Source organism: Lonchura striata, chromosome 1, assembly GCF_050655825.1.
Source record: "Lonchura striata isolate lonStrDom1 chromosome 1, ASM5065582v1, whole genome shotgun sequence".
Classification (NCBI taxonomy): domain Eukaryota; kingdom Metazoa; phylum Chordata; class Aves; order Passeriformes; family Estrildidae; genus Lonchura; species Lonchura striata.
The window spans coordinates 40,797,872-40,815,831 of NC_140703.1; the positions used below are offsets into that span (position 1 = coordinate 40,797,872).

At 38.8% G+C, this 17,960-nt stretch overlaps 1 protein-coding gene across 15 annotated transcripts in view; it reads left to right on the forward strand.

Annotated features, from left to right (window-relative positions):
* DEUP1 (deuterosome assembly protein 1) overlaps window positions 1-17,960 on the forward strand; it is a 68,709-nt gene that overhangs the window by 34,529 nt on the left and 16,220 nt on the right. For 6 of the 15 annotated variants that reach the window (XM_085575014.1, XM_085575003.1, XM_085575062.1 and 3 more), the window contains 3 exons: window positions 1-301; window positions 6,363-7,272; window positions 7,394-17,960. The exon at window positions 7,394-17,960 is cut by the window's right edge and continues 16,220 nt beyond it. In XM_085575014.1, coding sequence (XP_085431140.1) covers window positions 1-301; window positions 6,363-6,533 — 472 coding nt within the window. In that variant the 3' untranslated portion in view covers window positions 6,534-7,272; window positions 7,394-17,960. The other 9 variants (XM_085574995.1, XM_085575010.1, XM_085575046.1 and 6 more) reach the window with 9 other exon arrangements.

Genomic DNA, 17,960 nt, shown 5'->3' on the forward strand with positions numbered 1-17,960 from the left:
ATCCTTCCAAAATAAAGATTCATGGGAAGTGGAATGTCAACAGCCTGCTATGCTCACTGCTGGTGGATGCCACAGAAACTGCAGTCCTGCTTTGTATGACCAAGGCAATATCACTGGTTCAAAAAGTGATAGCACTTTATCTTCTCATCCACTTCACAGAGGCCATGAAAAGAAAACAGATTATAAAACTCCATTACCACCAGTGGGGTGTCCTTTGGGCCTTCCTGGGCCATTTCCTGCAATGGGCAGAACAGGCAGCTTTCAGAGCCCTGCTTACAATGCAGAAGAAATCAAATTATTGGTAAGTAACTATTTTCCTATAACACGTATATTCTCAAAAATCCATCTGTGGACCAAATGTAGCCTTGGAGGAGCCAAAAATTAGATCACTCTTGTTGTCATTATTATTTATACAGTGCCAGCCCAGCAAAAATGGAAATAGCTTATCCTAACACAAATTCTGTTTTTCTGGAGATTAAACATCCCCTACTGAGCCATACCTCTGTTCTAATAACAGTGGTGGTAATTACCTGCCATTATGTGACTGTGAGAAAGATTTTTACATTTTATTGGCTTCTATATTGGGGCACTTTGCTGTGTATTGCCTATATAAGAGCACGCTGCTTCAATTGTATTTCCATAATGCCTGCAAACTTACTGCCTTAAGTGCTGTTAGACAAATCAAGTTCTTATTTGATCTACATCTCTTTGATTGATGGATGAAATCAGAAAAATCATAGCAACTATTTTCCATATGTTAGCTATTGTATTTGAAAAGAAACAGAAATTATAAGTGCTGTGATTCTTACTTTTCTTGAAGTGAAAGAGTAATAGGACAGCGTTCTTTCTTTTTGTCTTCATAGACTGGAGACTATCACCCTCCATGACAAGTGGGACAAATCCCACTTTGCCTAGGACTACTTAGGAAAAATTTTCCATAATTATTTGGCTTTAGACCTCCCTTTAAATTTGAGATTTATCCTCTTCCTTAGTATCTTCTCTTCTTCCTTAGGCCTCCACTAAAGGCAACTATTGTTTTGCACTTGACAATTAGCACTTTCCTGATCTCAAACCATGAAACCATACCATCAGTAAGCAGTGAAACTAAGAATGTAAGTGAGGAATGAACTAGAGGCCTCCCTCTGTCCAGCTGTGATGCATGGATCTTTGTAACCAGGAGATTCTCAGCTGCAGGGCTCGGGCTGAACCTTTAGAGAGAGAGAAGCGGGAAGACTTCAGCATTTACTGGGGGGATTGACAGGCAATTGTACCTGTGGTTGTTGTACCCCGGTTCTGCTGTCCACTTCAGAAACAAATGCACAGCCTTTCCTGTCACAGACATGGCTGCTGCAGAGCTATCTCCATAGTCCAGAATCTCACTGTTGATAGGAGGAGCTGTAATGATGGTGTGCTTGGGAAGCAGGGATTGCAGTGCAGCCCTTCACTGACTGTGGTCCCATCAGCTTTGTCCTAGTGGACTGAGAACAGTGAGAACCATGTAGTCCCAGGTGTTTGACCTCACTTGCATTTTTATATTCTTATGTTTCACAGGAACTTTAAGTAAACAGCTTTTGGGTTCTTATGGCTTGAAAGTTTTCCTCTTTAAACTGCTAATCATAAAAAGAGTCATTGGACTTTTTCAGATGAGTCTGATAAACACCAGTTCTTCTTTCTTCTGTCAGAAGTGTCAGACAGAGACACCAAATTGCAAAGCTTCTGTTTCCAGACAGCCTGGGGAAAAAGTCCCTTCTGAGACACTACTACAAGCTGCAGAGAAACTATTTCCCAGCTGGCACTCAGGCCAGCATCAATGCCAAGACGTTACAGCAGGTGTGTGGGCAAACACATAACAAAACTATTAAGCAAGAGATATTTTTCATGCAGAGTCTAGGTCCAAATCAGTGCAATTGAAGCAGGTACAAGTTCAGATCTCTGAAATTAAATCATCACTCAGGCTGACATTGGATCCCACAGCTTTAGTGCAGAAATCATTCAACAGTCTGTTACTCCAGAGTTCTGTGTTCAAATGCAAAGCTGTTCCATTGAGGAGAAGGAGGGAGGGAAATACACAATATGTTAAACTAGAGTTATTTGACAGAGTTCTGAGGTCTTCAGGGGTATAGAACACAGGGGCAGGACTCGTGTGAAATCTCCACTATGTTCAAAACTTCAGAAAATCCTATAAGGCACTAGTTTGCTGAAGAATATTTGTACTTCAAATTGAAAACATCAAATTTCCAGGTGATGGCCAGATACCTACCAAAATAACTCTTGGTATTGAGGGAAGAGAGAAAATAATCTGTAGGGCTTTAGACAGTGACTTATATCTCTCCTCCTGGTAAAGAATCTTCAGACGAAGATTAGTAAATGTTCCATTGCAACCTCTGTCTTCTCACATTCTTACTTAGAGGTGACATGTATAGAAAGAGTCATTCTTGCCTTATAATAAGCCAGAAAGCTCAGCTGGGATTCATTGGAAATTCCCATAACCTCAAAAATTCCTGTTTCAAGGGTTTCCAAATCTAGGGAAATACTTATTCTTCTAAACAGTACTTTAGGCTGCACTCTCTGAAATGAACAACTTCAGAAAATGATTGGTTGATCTTTTAGTCATAAATAGTTTCTCATGTTTCTCTTCAGATGACAGACAGTTGTTTGTTCTGGCTTTAAGGCTTGGAAATACAAAATTTAAGCTTTAATAATTTAAATTTAAAATAAACATTAGGAAATTTTCTAACATTAGTATGGGAACTTGCTTAATAAATAGATTGCAATGGAAAATTGTGGAAATTCTACCACTGAACATCATTAGGAATTATTTTGACAGTCTTGATACTACCCCGAGGCAAGCTATAAAGTCCATGCCTCTCACTCTTAGGTATTACTATTACTTAGGCCATCTAAAAATCTTCCTATGTCACTCAGAAATTTAAGCATCTCAAATTTAATTTTCATATATGAGCAGAAGCAAGTTTAAGACAGCACCTTCTGTCTAAGATGTATTGCAGTGTAGGGTTAGAGGAAACTGGTCCCTAAACATCCCAAATTTAGTCACTATGAGACTAAAATTAGCCAGACCACTAAGACTAATTATCCAGCCAGACTACTCTTGGTATTATGAAATATTCCCTGGAAAGTAGAAGCAGCTCAGCATGAGAAGACTCTAACACTGCGGTTTGACCGCTTATGATTTAGCTGGCAAATGTTAAAATATCCCACATGTTAAAGCTTTCTTGCTGCCCTGCTGAAGGTGTATCCAAGAATGCTGGGTCAACTCATGGGGCAAGTAAGAGATTGCCTCTAGGCAATTAATTAGGCAGTTCTGTCTCTCTCTCTCTCTTTGAGAGATCTAGCTTCCTGAAGGGCTCCCCCCCAGCAATCCAGAATGAATTCTTGACCATGTTGGGTAGCTCTTATTTAAGGAGAAGACATACTTACAACATATTTCATCTATTGAAATATGCATCTCTATCAGGTGCACTCCTTCATTTCCAGCAAATGATGAGGCAAAAAGGTGTTTTTCATTACTGGTATAAACCAAAGAAATATAAGATCAGCTGGCACTGTAGAAATGAAAAAATAGAGTCCTCCTTGCCTTATTGCCCAAACAATTTAGATGGAAAGCTTATGATGAATCCATCCCTATCCAGCTGCAGTTAGAAAACCAAAAAACATAAAAGCAGTAATATCTGAGAAAAAGAAATTCAAAACCAAGGACCATGATTCTCATCTGAGACATGGATTAAAGCACTTTCTTTGTGGTTTTTCTTCCTCAGAGGCCAAAAGTAAAGACAATAAAGAACATAATGAAAGAACAGACCAGAGGCTTGGAATGCAAAATGCTGCTAACAAGGAATGTTGCCTTTTAGACTTGCTTACATAAAACCTTCTCTCAAAGTGCATGAAAAACAATGCATTAGGGACCTATCTAAAATCATAGTCTGTGATGTTTGACCCTCGGGTAAGGAGCTGTGGGGGGCCATGACCTGCTTATTCTAAGTGATAAACATTCTTCTCTCTACTCGGAGAGATGAAATGTCTCATTCAGAGTTTACAGTGTATTTCAAGAAGAAACACATCAAAGTACCAGTTGAAGCAAAGAACATTAACAGTTTGGGAAGATAGCTTGATTGTAAGGCCAGTCTTTTTCCAATGAGAAGTCAGTAGTTCTTAGCATTGTTATCCTGAATTTCTAAGGATCTTTTCTAACTTGATGTAAAGTTTCTGAGACTGGTACCTGTGTAAATCTGCAGTCCATAAGGAAAAGTCTAACACGACATTTTCTCTAGGTGATGACACCTGTTAAATTTGTATTTCAGATTCAGATTATCCCAGTTTCTCATGCTTCTCAGTGAAAGTGTTTTATTTGCTCAGCATTGAATCAGTGATTTTATAGGTGGTATCTAGTAAGGGAGACACATAGTGGTTTTTTAAGTTAAGCCTCCAAATCCAATGTATTCTTCATAATACAAAAGCCTTCTTCAAATAATTCAAAATAGTACTAATAATTCTGTCACTGAATCTTGACAACACAAGGAGACGTATTTGTGACCTAGCCCATGAAGGAATAAATGGCATATAGCCATGGCATTCAGAAAACTCTTCATATGGAAACAGTGATAATTTGTGAATGGGAAATCACAAAATCAAAGGCAGGTGATATCCCTCCAATTTCTTAAACTTTAGAGGATTGGCATTCTTTTTCTTGCTAGTACAAGGATTGAGAGAGGGGTGTTATGGCAAAAAGTGACCCAATATCTTTAGGTTTCTTATTCATACATGTCGAATTAAGTCACTTTATCTTGCCCATCATTTTAAATCATTCTTTTAGAGGGATTGAGAAAAGGAAGATTCTGCTTTTTCTGTGAATTTCATTTTAGGAGCCCTATACATCAGAAGGCCTCTCTCACTCAAGAAGGATGGTATTAAACTCAGAATTTATTTCCAGCTGTCACTCACTTCTGTACTTTGAAAAGAAAGTGGGTTTCCTATAGGAATTCTCTAAATTTTATCTCAGAGTTGTACAAAGAGTTTGAATGGATTGGTGCTTTAGAGCATTTTTTCCAATTAGTATCTTTTAGCCTTAAAAGCTGCTAGAGAGCAGTTTTCAATGAAGTTGAAAACAAAGTCCAAATCTGTCTCTAGTTGCTGTGGAAATAAGGAATACCCCATTCTGACACGGTGGAGCCTGGAGTAAAAATTTTTGGATGTAATATAATTGGCCTTTTCCACAGACAATCTGAATATTTGAATTCCTGTTTGATGTGCTAACACATAAACTTCAAACATTTTTAAATTCTAGAAAAAAAACCCTGAAATTCTAGACTAATAACTTAACCAGTAACTAAAACTATTTAAGATATGGTTTAACTAAGATTAAAGATGTCAATCATTTTTCTTAATATATGACAATATAAAAATAGAAGATTACCTCTCTTTTAATATTAAAGCCCCTATACTAAGTTTTTTTCAGCCGAAACTCAAAAATTCATGTCATAAAATTGCATTTATCTCTACAAAAAAAGCATTGAATGTATTTAAACAGGCATAGTGTCATTAGTAAAAGAAAAATTATTTCATATTTCTTTTGATAAAGATATTCCAATGAATTCATCTTAGGTATTAGCAAGAAAATTAACAAAAATTGGTGCTGAAAAATTTAGACCTTGTTCCAGCAAAGATTCACACATGTCATTTTCATACAGCTCTGCATCCCATGACAACCATCTAAAGGCTGATTATTGGTATGGTTTGTGTCTGAGTCTACTAAATGCTCATGAAATGAAAAGAAGATTTTTCAGCGAATTACTTGCAGTGAACAAAAATTTAGTATATTCGCCAGAATGTCAGAGCTTGGAGTTAATAGTACTGAAATGAGCTCAAGTTTTCTTCCTTTCCTTAGAAAGTATAATACCACAGAAGCAGAGAGCTAAAATTACAGGAGACAATCAGCAGTATCCAACATAATTATACTCAATGTCATTCCAAAAAAGATTATTGTCCTCTGCCCTGGTCTATATTATACAAATAACTAACATAGCCTGTAGTTGATAGATTTTGGAGGTTCTGCAGCAGCTTAATTCTGTCTAGTGGGATATTTAAATTTTTAATGGCCAAGCTACATCCTAATGCCATGAATATCAGAGATAATCAAACACAACATTCAGTTCATGTCATTTAGGCATGGCTGCCTTTAAAAATGCATGCCTTTAAAAATGGTGCTTTCTTGAAGAGGTGTAAAGCATTATAGTGTTATTAGCTGCTGTAGGTCAATATGTTTTTCACATCTAGAATTTAATAATGCAAACACGTTGTAGCACTTGTTGGTTTTTCCTAACCATGATTTTCTATTCATTGCTCAGTCTCCCCCTGAGATGTCCTTCCTTTCAACAACAGAAAAGTTCCTTCAAGAGGAAGAGAAACATGAAAGAGAATTTGAAGAACGTTTAAATTCACACCTTGAAGAGCTGCAAAGATATTCTGAAAATACTCTAAAAAAATATGCCAGAATGCAGCAAAGCAGGCATACTTAAGCCAGTCACACAATTAAGAAAATCAAACCAAGTAATCACCCATGAGTTTCTTAGAACTAAAATCTGCAACTAGCTGCTTAATGTATTTAGGCATATCGCCAATATCATGTATTTGTAACACCAAGTTTTCAAGAAAATCATCATTCTCCTACAGATTTAAGTATATTGTAACTTGAGTATATGACAAAATAAACTCTGAACATATTCTGAAAGATACAGATGGGTTTTGCACAGTTAAATTGTGTGCAGCAGAGACCCTGTTGCAGCACTGTAAATTAAGATACTTAAAATTCTGTAATGTACAAAGGGCCAATAAGTGGAATTATTCCCTTGAAATTAGAATCAACCAAGACAAATTCTCTAGATTGTACAGAAAAATAATAAAGGCCTTTACCCATGTCTCAGCTCCTGGCATGAAAAGCTTATCTATGCTCTGGTGATTCTTGGCCATGGAAGTAGCCCCTGGGCCTCTGGAAATGCTGCTTTGTGAGAAGAACATTAAAAGACCAAGCACATGTTTTGAAGCCACCCATATTTCCCCTTTTACCAGACTGATAGACTTCACCAGGGGCAGAACCTGATCTCAGGCACTTTACATTAAGACTTTACAATTTTTAAAACCTGTGTTCAAAAGCACCTATTTTGGATTGAAGCTTTCTTACCATGTTGGTTCTTTGCTTAACTGTATTGGAACAGTGAGGAAAAACTTCAACTTCAGACAACATGTGATCAGTCTTAGGTAAGGGCCTAAATTCTTTACATTTTCCTACATCATAGAAAAACATTATATAACCGAGCAGAGTTAATTCAACTACATGTGCCGAAAATCTGCATAATATTGAGATTCCTTTTATTTGCAGTTCACACTGAATTCTATTGCTGTGCAAGCGAAACAGAAATTACAGACACTGTTGATGAACCACCAATTTCAGTGAATGAGATACTGAAGAACTGCTTTCCACCATATACTGTTGCCAACTTCCTGGGAAAATCTGGATAAAAATAATACCAGGCTGTCAAACTGCTCCAGTTTGTGAGTAAAAGAAGTCTCATTAATATTCAGGACCATGGCTAAAATGTAAATTGTTTTTTGATTCTATATTTCCACTAAGACAAAATACACTACATCATACTTACACAAAATACCAAGATTTTAAATACCACTTTGGCTCAGCTTGCAGTAAAATGAGCAATGAAGATGAGGACATCAAAGAACCTTTTACAGGAAAATTCAGGAAAATTACTAGACGCAGCTGGAGGAACAAGAACTGAACAGAAAGATGATGGAAGGACATCTGAACAAACTAAATATATACGCACCCTCAGCTTAGGGGGAGATGCAGTTTTAAAAGAATTAATGAAGAAATTCAGAAACCTCTGAAAATAAAGCTAAATTTTAAGTGGGGAAAGATCTGTATAAGCAAAAAGACAGCAAAATACTGACTTTCAGAAGAGCAAAATAAATAGCCAGTTAGCCAGAATCTTTTGCCACTCTCAGATTCAAACATACAAGATGACAGACTGCTCCAGATCTTCCAAGAAATGTACACGTCTGCCTCCAGTTCAGGCATGAGGACAGTACTCAAGGTTAGATCTGTGAGATGATGCAGAATGAGTGAATGAAATCATCAGAAATGCATACAATGTTTTTTTTCCTAAAGCTTTTTAAGATCTGGGCAAGCTACTAATTTTGGCTGATAAAATACCAGAGTTAGTTTCAGCCTGGCTTTTGTGCAATGCCATATAATAAACTGCCTTTGAGAAGCACTGGAAATTGTGAAGTACCTGTATCTGAACAGCCTACTTGTTACTGTTATTGCCTGCTCAGAGAGCACTGTGCCACAAATGCACTGAGACACAATGGATCAAGGTGCCATTTTTTTTTAACACCTACTAACCAGAAAGTTTGTCCTTCTCTTTCTCAACCAAACAGCAAAAGTTGCTCATCTAACAATCCCCAATTTAAATGAGACAATTGATGCCATAGTATAGAAACCACTGGTTTGAACACTTTAGTTACATTAAAAGGCAGAAACTCAACTGAGCAGGTGAGAGGTTTCTGAAGGAAGATATATCTTCCTGATGTTAACCTCATGTTATGCCAAAAAAACTTTTTAATGATGGACAGCAGAAATAATAAAGACTGAGAAATTACTCATTTATGGACAGGGGTTGGACATGGATGTATATTGTTAAAAAAGGAATAATCAGAAAGGTCCAAGGCTACAAATTACTCAAGACACCAATAAAAATGAAAAAAAAAGTATTAAATATTAGGCTCATTTGACAAGACAAGGTGCAATCTTCGGGAGCTGCAAATTGTCTGGATACTACAGAAAATTTCTATTCTACTTTGTGAATAGTGAAGCAATGGAAAATTTTTATAAGCTGCTGGACTTTGATGATTTTTCAAAGCTGTACTGAAAAGCAATTTTTTGGCTCCCAGTTGAAAGACTTGTTCTAAACACGAAGAACAATGGTTCAGGCTGCCACCAGCTTTTTTTTTTTTTTTTTTTTTTTTTTTTTTTTTTGGCTGAAGAAAAAACAGAGGTCAAATGCACGCAGTTGCCAACATGTTTCATCAAGATATAATTTTGAAATAGTTGGTGGCATAAAAGCTGCCAGAGCATTGCTGTCCAATTCACTTCCCAAAACTTTCTCTGAGGAGGCTGAAACAGCAGTTACTGAATACTAAATAGCCATTTAAAAGGGGCTCACATGAAAGTTGGATATGTAGCGCATTTTCTTCTATTTCTTACTCTCTCATGTATGGGAAATTGAGGAGTATAAGAATGGAAGAGTGTCAGACATTGGAAGAGTGTGAGTACTCCGAGCCAATGTAGAGAGGAATGCAAACTGCAGCAGCAAAACACAGTGCCAAATGAACATAAAAACAAACAATCACAGGCACAGCTCTCTTGCTTTTCCAATGGGTAGACTTAAACAACAGCCAATAAATCTATGCTGTGATCAGAGACAGTACAGGAAGTGCCTAACCCCCCAGTGTCACTGCTCTGGCTTTATTGTAGTGGAACTGGTTCTAACTCCTGGTTTAACAGCGCTACAACAGCACACAGAATGAAGCCCACCAGCACTTAATAATTCCAAGCTCAACTAAACACCACAAGTAGGAATGAGAAGGAAACCATCAACAGAGACTGCTGAATGCATGAGCCAGGAGACTGCACATCTGCAGTCTGTCTTGCCAGCCACCAAAGCCTGGATTACACAGCCAGCTCAGGTATGTGATTAACTCCTCTCACTCCTGCTGCTCTCTGCTCCTGCGTCTCCCACAGACTCAACAGCTGGTAGAGTGTACTGGGGAGAAGGTCCTTAACTTGTATAAATCCCCTCTGGCTTTACAACCTACAACAGCCAATTACATCATTCACAATCATTCAAATCCCCGTTTAATTCTATTCAAAATAGCTATCCACTAGATTTTACACACAAACTGCCTTGCACTAGGAAAATCTGGGTTTTTTCTTCTCACACACAGCTTCTGCTGAGAAAATGCTGGGTTAAGCAGAGTTCATTGGAGTTGGGTAAACCAGTGTGGGAACTGCGTGTTGTTTTTCCCTCACTGTGGGGATCAGATCTCAAAGTTCACTGTGTTGGAGTTACTCTTTAATCACATGGACACCTTTAAATCCATAAATAGGCTGTAATTTAATGTACTGCATTTAAGTTTCTGCTAGTGGATTGAGCAATGCCCCTAGAGTGTGATATGCTGCATTCCTGTGTCTCTTCCTAAACCAACAGATCAATCTGTTTCTTTCACCTCTTCCACAGCTGCAGGAGTGTTCAAAGCTGTACATGATCCATCTGGGCACTGAACATAAACGGTCTGAAAAAAGAACAGTGCATCTTCTCTGTTGTGTGCATTTAAACTGAATATCAGTGAATAAGTAACTATTTTCTTGTAGATTCATTGAAACATGAGACCAGGAGCCAATCTCTTTAAGCTCTTAAAATGCGTGTAGTTCTTCCTTCAGACCACAGGCAGTGCCACTGGCTTCTCTCACCTGGCTATGGGAAGCTGGGGCCATGTGTAAGGCAGCTGGGCATTTACCCACTGCAAGAATACTTGACATGATCGCTTTGTTTTCTTAGCACTTTGCAGACATTTATAAAACTCCATTCAATACCTTAAGTATTTGACTCAGATTTGATTTATGCTTTGAAAAATCAGGTTTTAAAAACTGCTTCTCTAACTTGATTTATCAGAAGGCAATGGCAGATTTTTAATGACTTCACCTGATAATGAGCACTCTTGGAAATCATAAGACACTGCTGAAGAAGTGTCTCAGCATGAGTTTTCTGGAAAATGCTTGTAATAAATCATTCAATTTTGCCCACAAGCTACTGTATGCTGGGAAAAGGTTTGAAACTCTATTTCTAAGACATTTTTGAAGGCAACTGACAGTTGGAGCAATACATACAGTTAAAAAAACAGAGGCACTGTTACACCTTCAGCTGAGAAGCTCACACAAGTTGACATTTGGGCAACCACCATTTATTTATTTCCCCATTATTACTCAGTGATTTTTGACAGTTTCTGTCTGCAGAGGCTTCATACCTTTTTTCCAAACCCACATTCTCATATTCAGTACAAGTAAAAGGGAATTTGGTAGAAAATGTCAGAATCCAACTTTATTGTTTACTAGAGAAAAAAATATTTTTTTTTTTTAAGTTGAACTGTGAAATCAATTCCAGCTTCTACTACATAAGGAACTACTTAAAGAACCATTCAAAATGTGTAACACTATCTTCCTCTCAATTAGTACTCAGTAAAATTGCACATTTCAGAGAATTTAAATACACATCTTTAATTAGCTATAGGTTCATATTAATAGACATTTGTCTCTGAAAATATTATTACTGTGACCTGAAGAATTTACAGATGACAAGAGATAAATGAAGGGCATAAGAAAAAGCAGCAGCAATGTAACATCTCATTAGAGGAGTAATCATAAATGTTATCTAGCCCAACTGACATTTTACCTATTTAGTTGTTATCAGCCAGTTCATCAGTTCATTGCTCTTATGTCACAGACTCAACTCTTGAAGAAAATGAAGGTGGGGCAAAACTGCAGAAAGACTTTGAACAATTTTGGGGAAGGATCTCTGAATTATAAGATCATTGCCTGGCCTCATAAAAAAACTCTGCAGGTAGAAGAAGCTGAAATAAGCTACTACTCAGAGATGGGGAAGTCACAGGGACTTCATTAGAGCCATCACAAAGTATTACAGAACAAGAAGAGTCAGAAATCCCTGGTTAAGAATCTATGGAAGAGGACAATGAGGAGGAACCTCTGCAAGAGGTTATCAAAAACTGCACTTCTATTCTAAACACCCAAGACACCAAGTACTCTGCAGGACATGCATATTTAAATTGCACACGCTTTTGGTCACTTGCTCAGGCACAAATTTTATTCAAGCTGAACAGCACAGTTGAAAAAGGTGCAAACTACCAGAGCTCCACTGCAGCCATCCCTGACTGAGGATAAAATAAAAATAGGACAAGGATTTGGTGCCTAGGAGAACAGAAACAGCTGGGAGATGACAGACTAAGCAATTACCGTTAGAGATTCATCATTTGAGAGCTCCCCAGCTGAAGGAAGCAGTTGTCAGTGCAAAGCACAGATAATTTCAGTGTCAGCACACGGCCCGCTGAGCACAGGGGTTTGCCAGCAGACTTCCCGCTGGCCGCTCGGCGGGTGAACACTCTTGCAGTCAGACCACGCTGGCCATGCTGTCTGTGCAGCTTGTTGTGCAGATATCCCAACTAGGATGCAAACTGCAGGGGGGAACAACCTCACAGTTCATCCAAACTCTTTAAGTTTTAGTAAACTTTGTATTTCAAAAACATCTGTCTTCAGGGCCAGTTTTATTCTAGACACTCCCAACAGCACTAGCACCAAGTCAGGAGCCACGGCCACCCTCACACCATCAGATATCTGCATCATTCCCAGGGGAGCCAGTTTATACCCAGCCATAGGCTCACCCTGCTGTGGGAATATGGGCCTTAGGGAAAAGTACACTGCAAGGACTTGCATTTGCTCACCTGGAGTGGGTTTTTTTTTGTAAAGCAACTTTGGGTGGCAGCAGTATTCTGCACAGGAGCAGTACATGGAGGTGATGCAGGAAACACAGCCCCCTCTTTCACTGGCACCTCAGTGAAGAGTCCTGCTGACTTCACTGGGACTATGCCTTAGCCAAAAGACTACACATGAGGGAAAGACTCACGGGATCTTTAACTTTAAGCACATCAATATTTCCTGCCATGCACCAGTGCACCAGAGCATCATGTTTTTCCTTCTTTGGCCTGCATTTAAGCAGCAGTGAGGAGTTCCCAATCTCCTTCCCCAAAATCTTCTGAAGGTTAATGCCTATTGAATGCCTTAAATTACTTGAATAAAAAAGGGCTGTAGTAGAATACAGGTTCATTGGGGCATTTTGATGAGAATTTGCAGCTTAATTTCCTAGAATTAAACTGCCCAACCTGTGCTCACAGGTTCCTTCTAATGAGGGGATGAGGACTAAAGTTACACTGTTACTTCTCCCTTCTTAATAAAAGAAATAATCAAGGTTTTGTATGCAAAACCACCTTTTTATTGCCATTTACACAGTTTCAAATATTGAACATTCAGATAAGCAACTATCTGTGTTTATGCAGTTTGTTATTAGTTACTTCACCATAACCTGGCAGAATGTCCCTGTCCAAATTCTGTAAGATTCCATACAGCAGGTCCTGAAGTATTCACTTTGCATGTTTACATCTCACACCAAAAAGAAATTCTTTTTGAGTGAACTATATAGTGGTTGATGAAAAAATTATTACACAATGTAGGCTCTCACAATGTCACTTTTCTTTTTTTTTTTTGCAAAATAATTTGAAGATTCCAAGTAAGACTTCTTTTATTCAAAAAATAAATATATCTTTTCTGAATCAAAGCACATCATATGACATTAAGTACAAAGAAGAAATGTACTTCTTTGGAAGTTCTGAAATAGACATACAAGAGCTCATGGGAGCAACATTATCTGTAACAGTGATAAAAGCTGAAAGCTGATTTTTTACAAATTTATAGCAGAACACGATTTCCTTTTACAATATAGAGCTTCAAACAGCTTTACGAAAAACACCATTTTTAAAAGTCTGAAAGGCACATAACTGGACCATAAAACGTACTGGCACATTCACTAATACGTTTTATGTTACATTCCTAAAGAGAATCTGTGGGACTGTAGCCAAAAGAAAGACTGAAAATACCAGCAAGATCCTTTGCAAAGTACTAAAAGAGTGGCAGAGAGTTCCTTTTGGCTCTTGGTAAAATTAATATCCCAAAGCTAGAGAGTCTGAAAAGCTGCATCATTCAGTTGTATTGGGACGAGTCGCTACATAAACAAACACAACAATCAGCAGTACTACAACAGCCAGCGTGGGAAGCACCACGGTGGTGATCTGTTGCCGGGCCTCTTGCATTGCTTGTTTTCTCTCCTTTTTATCTTTGGAGGTCTCTTTTTTGGGTTTTCCTCTAAGCTGCCTCATCCTCCTCTTTGGATCTTTTCTTTGCTGAAATGTGGGACCAAAGGGAGTGTAACAGCAGAAGATTGTCCGAGGTCTTTTGAAACAAGAGGCTGAAGAATTCTTTTTCCACTGAGTGGTTGGCTGTGCAAGAAACTGCAAAAGAAAGAAAACAATTCTTTTGAGCACAATTTACATATACTCCAGTCATTAAAAACATTTGCAGGTAAATCTTTTATCCAATGGACACCAATGCAGCTTCTTTCAAGGAAACAGAATCATGGAGTTCAGCTCATCCACACAACACTTTCTCCATAAAAACCAGAGCAGTTCATCATGGTGTGTATCAGTCCAAGAACCCTGAAAATTTTTGTACTCTGTTAAGCCAGAAACAAAGCCCAGCACCATACATTTTGTCCTCCAAGACAAACAAGGTAACACAACTAAAGACTTAATGAAAATAATCTGAATTAGTCTTGCATGAACACAGGGTTCAGCTGCCCTTGGACGAGGCAGGGAGGAGGGTCCCTGCTCATGGGCTGTGGCTCTCACAAACCTGCAGAACAAGGAGGGGCAAGCTGACACACCCTGACACAAGCATTTATCATCCACAACAGGTATTTATTGGCATAAAGGGTACTCCAACAGGAAGAAATGGGGAGAAAGAGCTGATTACTGAAAGAGCTGCTGATACTTCTGGTTCTTCTGCCGCACAGCAAAGTCTAAATCATAACATGACTCAGTGCTGTCACTCTTATTGCAGCTGTCATTGACAATTGAAAAGAAGCCCAAGCAGTAACAAGTATGCTAACAAACTACTGGTGTAGACAAACATTCATCAATAAAGTATAAAGTAGTTGTTCTAAAGCATCTCCTAGACAAATTTTAAATACAGAAGTATCTACAAAGTGAGATTAAGAAAAACCACAGCATGGTATGAAAGCCTCTCTGAAATGAGAGTTAGTAGGGGCTTAGTATTTCCATACCCAAAGTATTTTTGCCCCTGAGCTGCCTGGAGCTGTGCAATTCCCTGACTGCACAGCAAGGGTGGACACCATGCCAGCCATTGGCTACATTCTTCACCACATCCCCCAGTTCTGCCATGGCACAACAGCTGGACACATGCCACATGCACATAAAGACAGATTTGGAGGGCAATAATTACTGGTATCAAATACTGAGTTGAATTGAAATAAATTATGAACTCAAGTTTTTCCATCACTCTAATATAGTCAAATAAAATGTATGTAGAAATTAATGGGTTACTGCCACTTCCTCTTTCCCTCTTCTTAATATCAAAATGTAAAGATGCCTTTAATGTGATGTTGTAAGTGAGGAGCATATATCAGCAAGCAAAGGTGCAAAGCTCAGTTCACCCCAGACATGACTTCCTCTTGATGTGTCATCTCTGGTTGATGCTACAAGCTGTCTTATGACTGCTTTTTTGAAATCCAAGAAGAGGTTTCGCTGAGAGTGAGATGCTTTCTTTTGGTGTTACAACTCAATCTCATTTGTCAGCCTGATCACAAAAGCAAAACAGAACTAAAAACACTCACAAAACAAGAATCCTCACCTAGAGGTTATGTGCAGCTACAAAGGACTTTTCATCATTTCTCACAGGTAACAACCTGCCTGCTGTGAATCTCATCCAGGCAATTCCTTTGCATCATTTAAGATACAATGTGGAATAACTCTGCTAAACTTGGACTGATAGAAGTGACCAGACTATCACAGCAAGCCTGTGGTACTAGAAAACCAGCAACAAGGCACAGAATCAATACCTCTGGCTTTATATGGTCCATCCTGGATGCACTCTAAATAAATAAATAAAACCAAAACAACCATAAAAAACTCCAAATCAAACAAAACAAACAAACAAAAAAAAGGTTCAAGCATGAAAAAATCACAGTGTTCAGCTGGATTCACCAATTCTATATCCCCTACCTATACATCTTTCAGGAAGTTGTTTTCTGATCATAAACTTAGCAAATTCAGCTTGAAGTCTGAGGCAAACCCTTCATTTTGGTTTTGCTAGAGAACAAAAGGAGAACTTTTAGTGGCTAGGATATTTTTCAAAAGAGGAAACAATAAAATTCAAGTCTTAAAAAGAAACATTTCCTTCTGCATGGTACAGCATTAGGATCAAAATATGTAACAGATTTAGAGACCAGAAGTGGTCAATGAACTTCACAATGGAGAGGCAAACAAGAATTGGATGGCATAACTACATACAACACCCTGTTCCCATCTTTTAATCAAATGGTCTGTGTAATTTCTAGACTTCCATAATTTTCTTCTTAGCAAATCTGCAACACTTCCTGACTCAGGGAGAAGCTTTTGATATACACCACCAGCAAGCCATGGGTTTCTGGTGTGGTGGTGTTATCACTTCCCTAACTCCTGAATTTCCTGTAGGGCAAAACAGATTTTTTACCCCTTCCATTTCCATTCCCTCTCCTGCTCTGCTCACAAGATTTATTACAAACTCTAAAAAAACTACTATGCAAAATAGAGTTTTACATTTGTCCTTTGGGATAATTAGCCAACCAGAGCATTTCAGGCTGCATTTTGGTATTATTTTTTACTTCCACTGTTAATGTATGTCTGCAGGTTTTGTATCTGGATTACCCACAGGACCCAAGAAGTGATGGCCAGTAAAAGCCTCTAGGACTTTCTGTGCACCATAGTAACAAAGAGGAGTTGCCATTAAACCAATTTCTCTAACAATAAATGTATGTCTTGCTCTGTGCAGCATCACTTACTACCCAGACACTAAAAACATCAGGATGGTTTTTTAAAGTCTCTTTTGAATGAATATTTCATTCTGAAGCAGAATTATACCAAGTTAATTACATACACTGGCTAACATCTGACAACTTAGAACAGAAAACCTTCCCGCAAATGTCAGCACCACTTGAATTGCAAGCTGACATTCTCCAGTTTGGGAACCCGGCATCAGTCTCCAAAAACGTATCCGGTAGACTTCATTACTTGGCTTTGCTACTGGCAGAGATGGACTCACACAGAAACTGACCCAGAGTTGTCAGAGAAATGAGCCTTAGGTTTCTTCTTAACTGAACCATAAAATGGAAGTGGTGAACCTCTGCAAATTGCTGCCAGGGTCCTGCTGCCACCCGGTGCCCAGCCATGACTGCCAGGATTGGACAGTTGCTGCAAGAGACAACATTTTCCCACAGGAAAAGTCCAGGATGTTGTAGATTCTGCTGTTTTCATCCTGGAATGAAACAACCCTGAAAAACCAGTGTTCAGCTGGATATGAGGAAACTCTACAGCCCATGTTGTACAAGCACATTCAGGGTGCTTTACACTGCCAAGCCTCTTACCAGCCCCTGTGGACTTCACTGACTACTAAAAATTATGTGAAGAAAGAAAAAGATGCATAAAGCACATCAACAGTGACAGGGGCAGGATTACAACATTAGGGTCTTGTTCCCTGTGGTGTGCACAGTCCATGAGAACAAATTATCTGATATTACAGAGCTACATCCTCCCTCAGCCATCAACCACCCTGCTTATGCTCTGGGAAGGCTGAATGCCAGTGAAGAGAGGAAGGAAGTAACACAGCATTAGGATAGGTGTAATTAACAGTCTCATTAGCACTGCTCACTTGAAACACCTGAGAGAAAGACACTACCAAAAGCTCAATGAAAAAGTGTTGTCCCACAGGCACTTCAGTCTTGTGCAAACTCAAACCTTGGACCAGCTGCAGAAGAACTGGAAGCTCACCTTTCCTCCTCAGACAGAAGCGGAGTCTTCTTTCCATGCCAGTCTCCCTTGAACAGGGGAGGGCTCACAGCCACAGGCTGCACACATCCCATTCTCCTAAGGCTACTTCCCATGGATATTAACGGCTCGACTGGCCCAAACATCTGGCA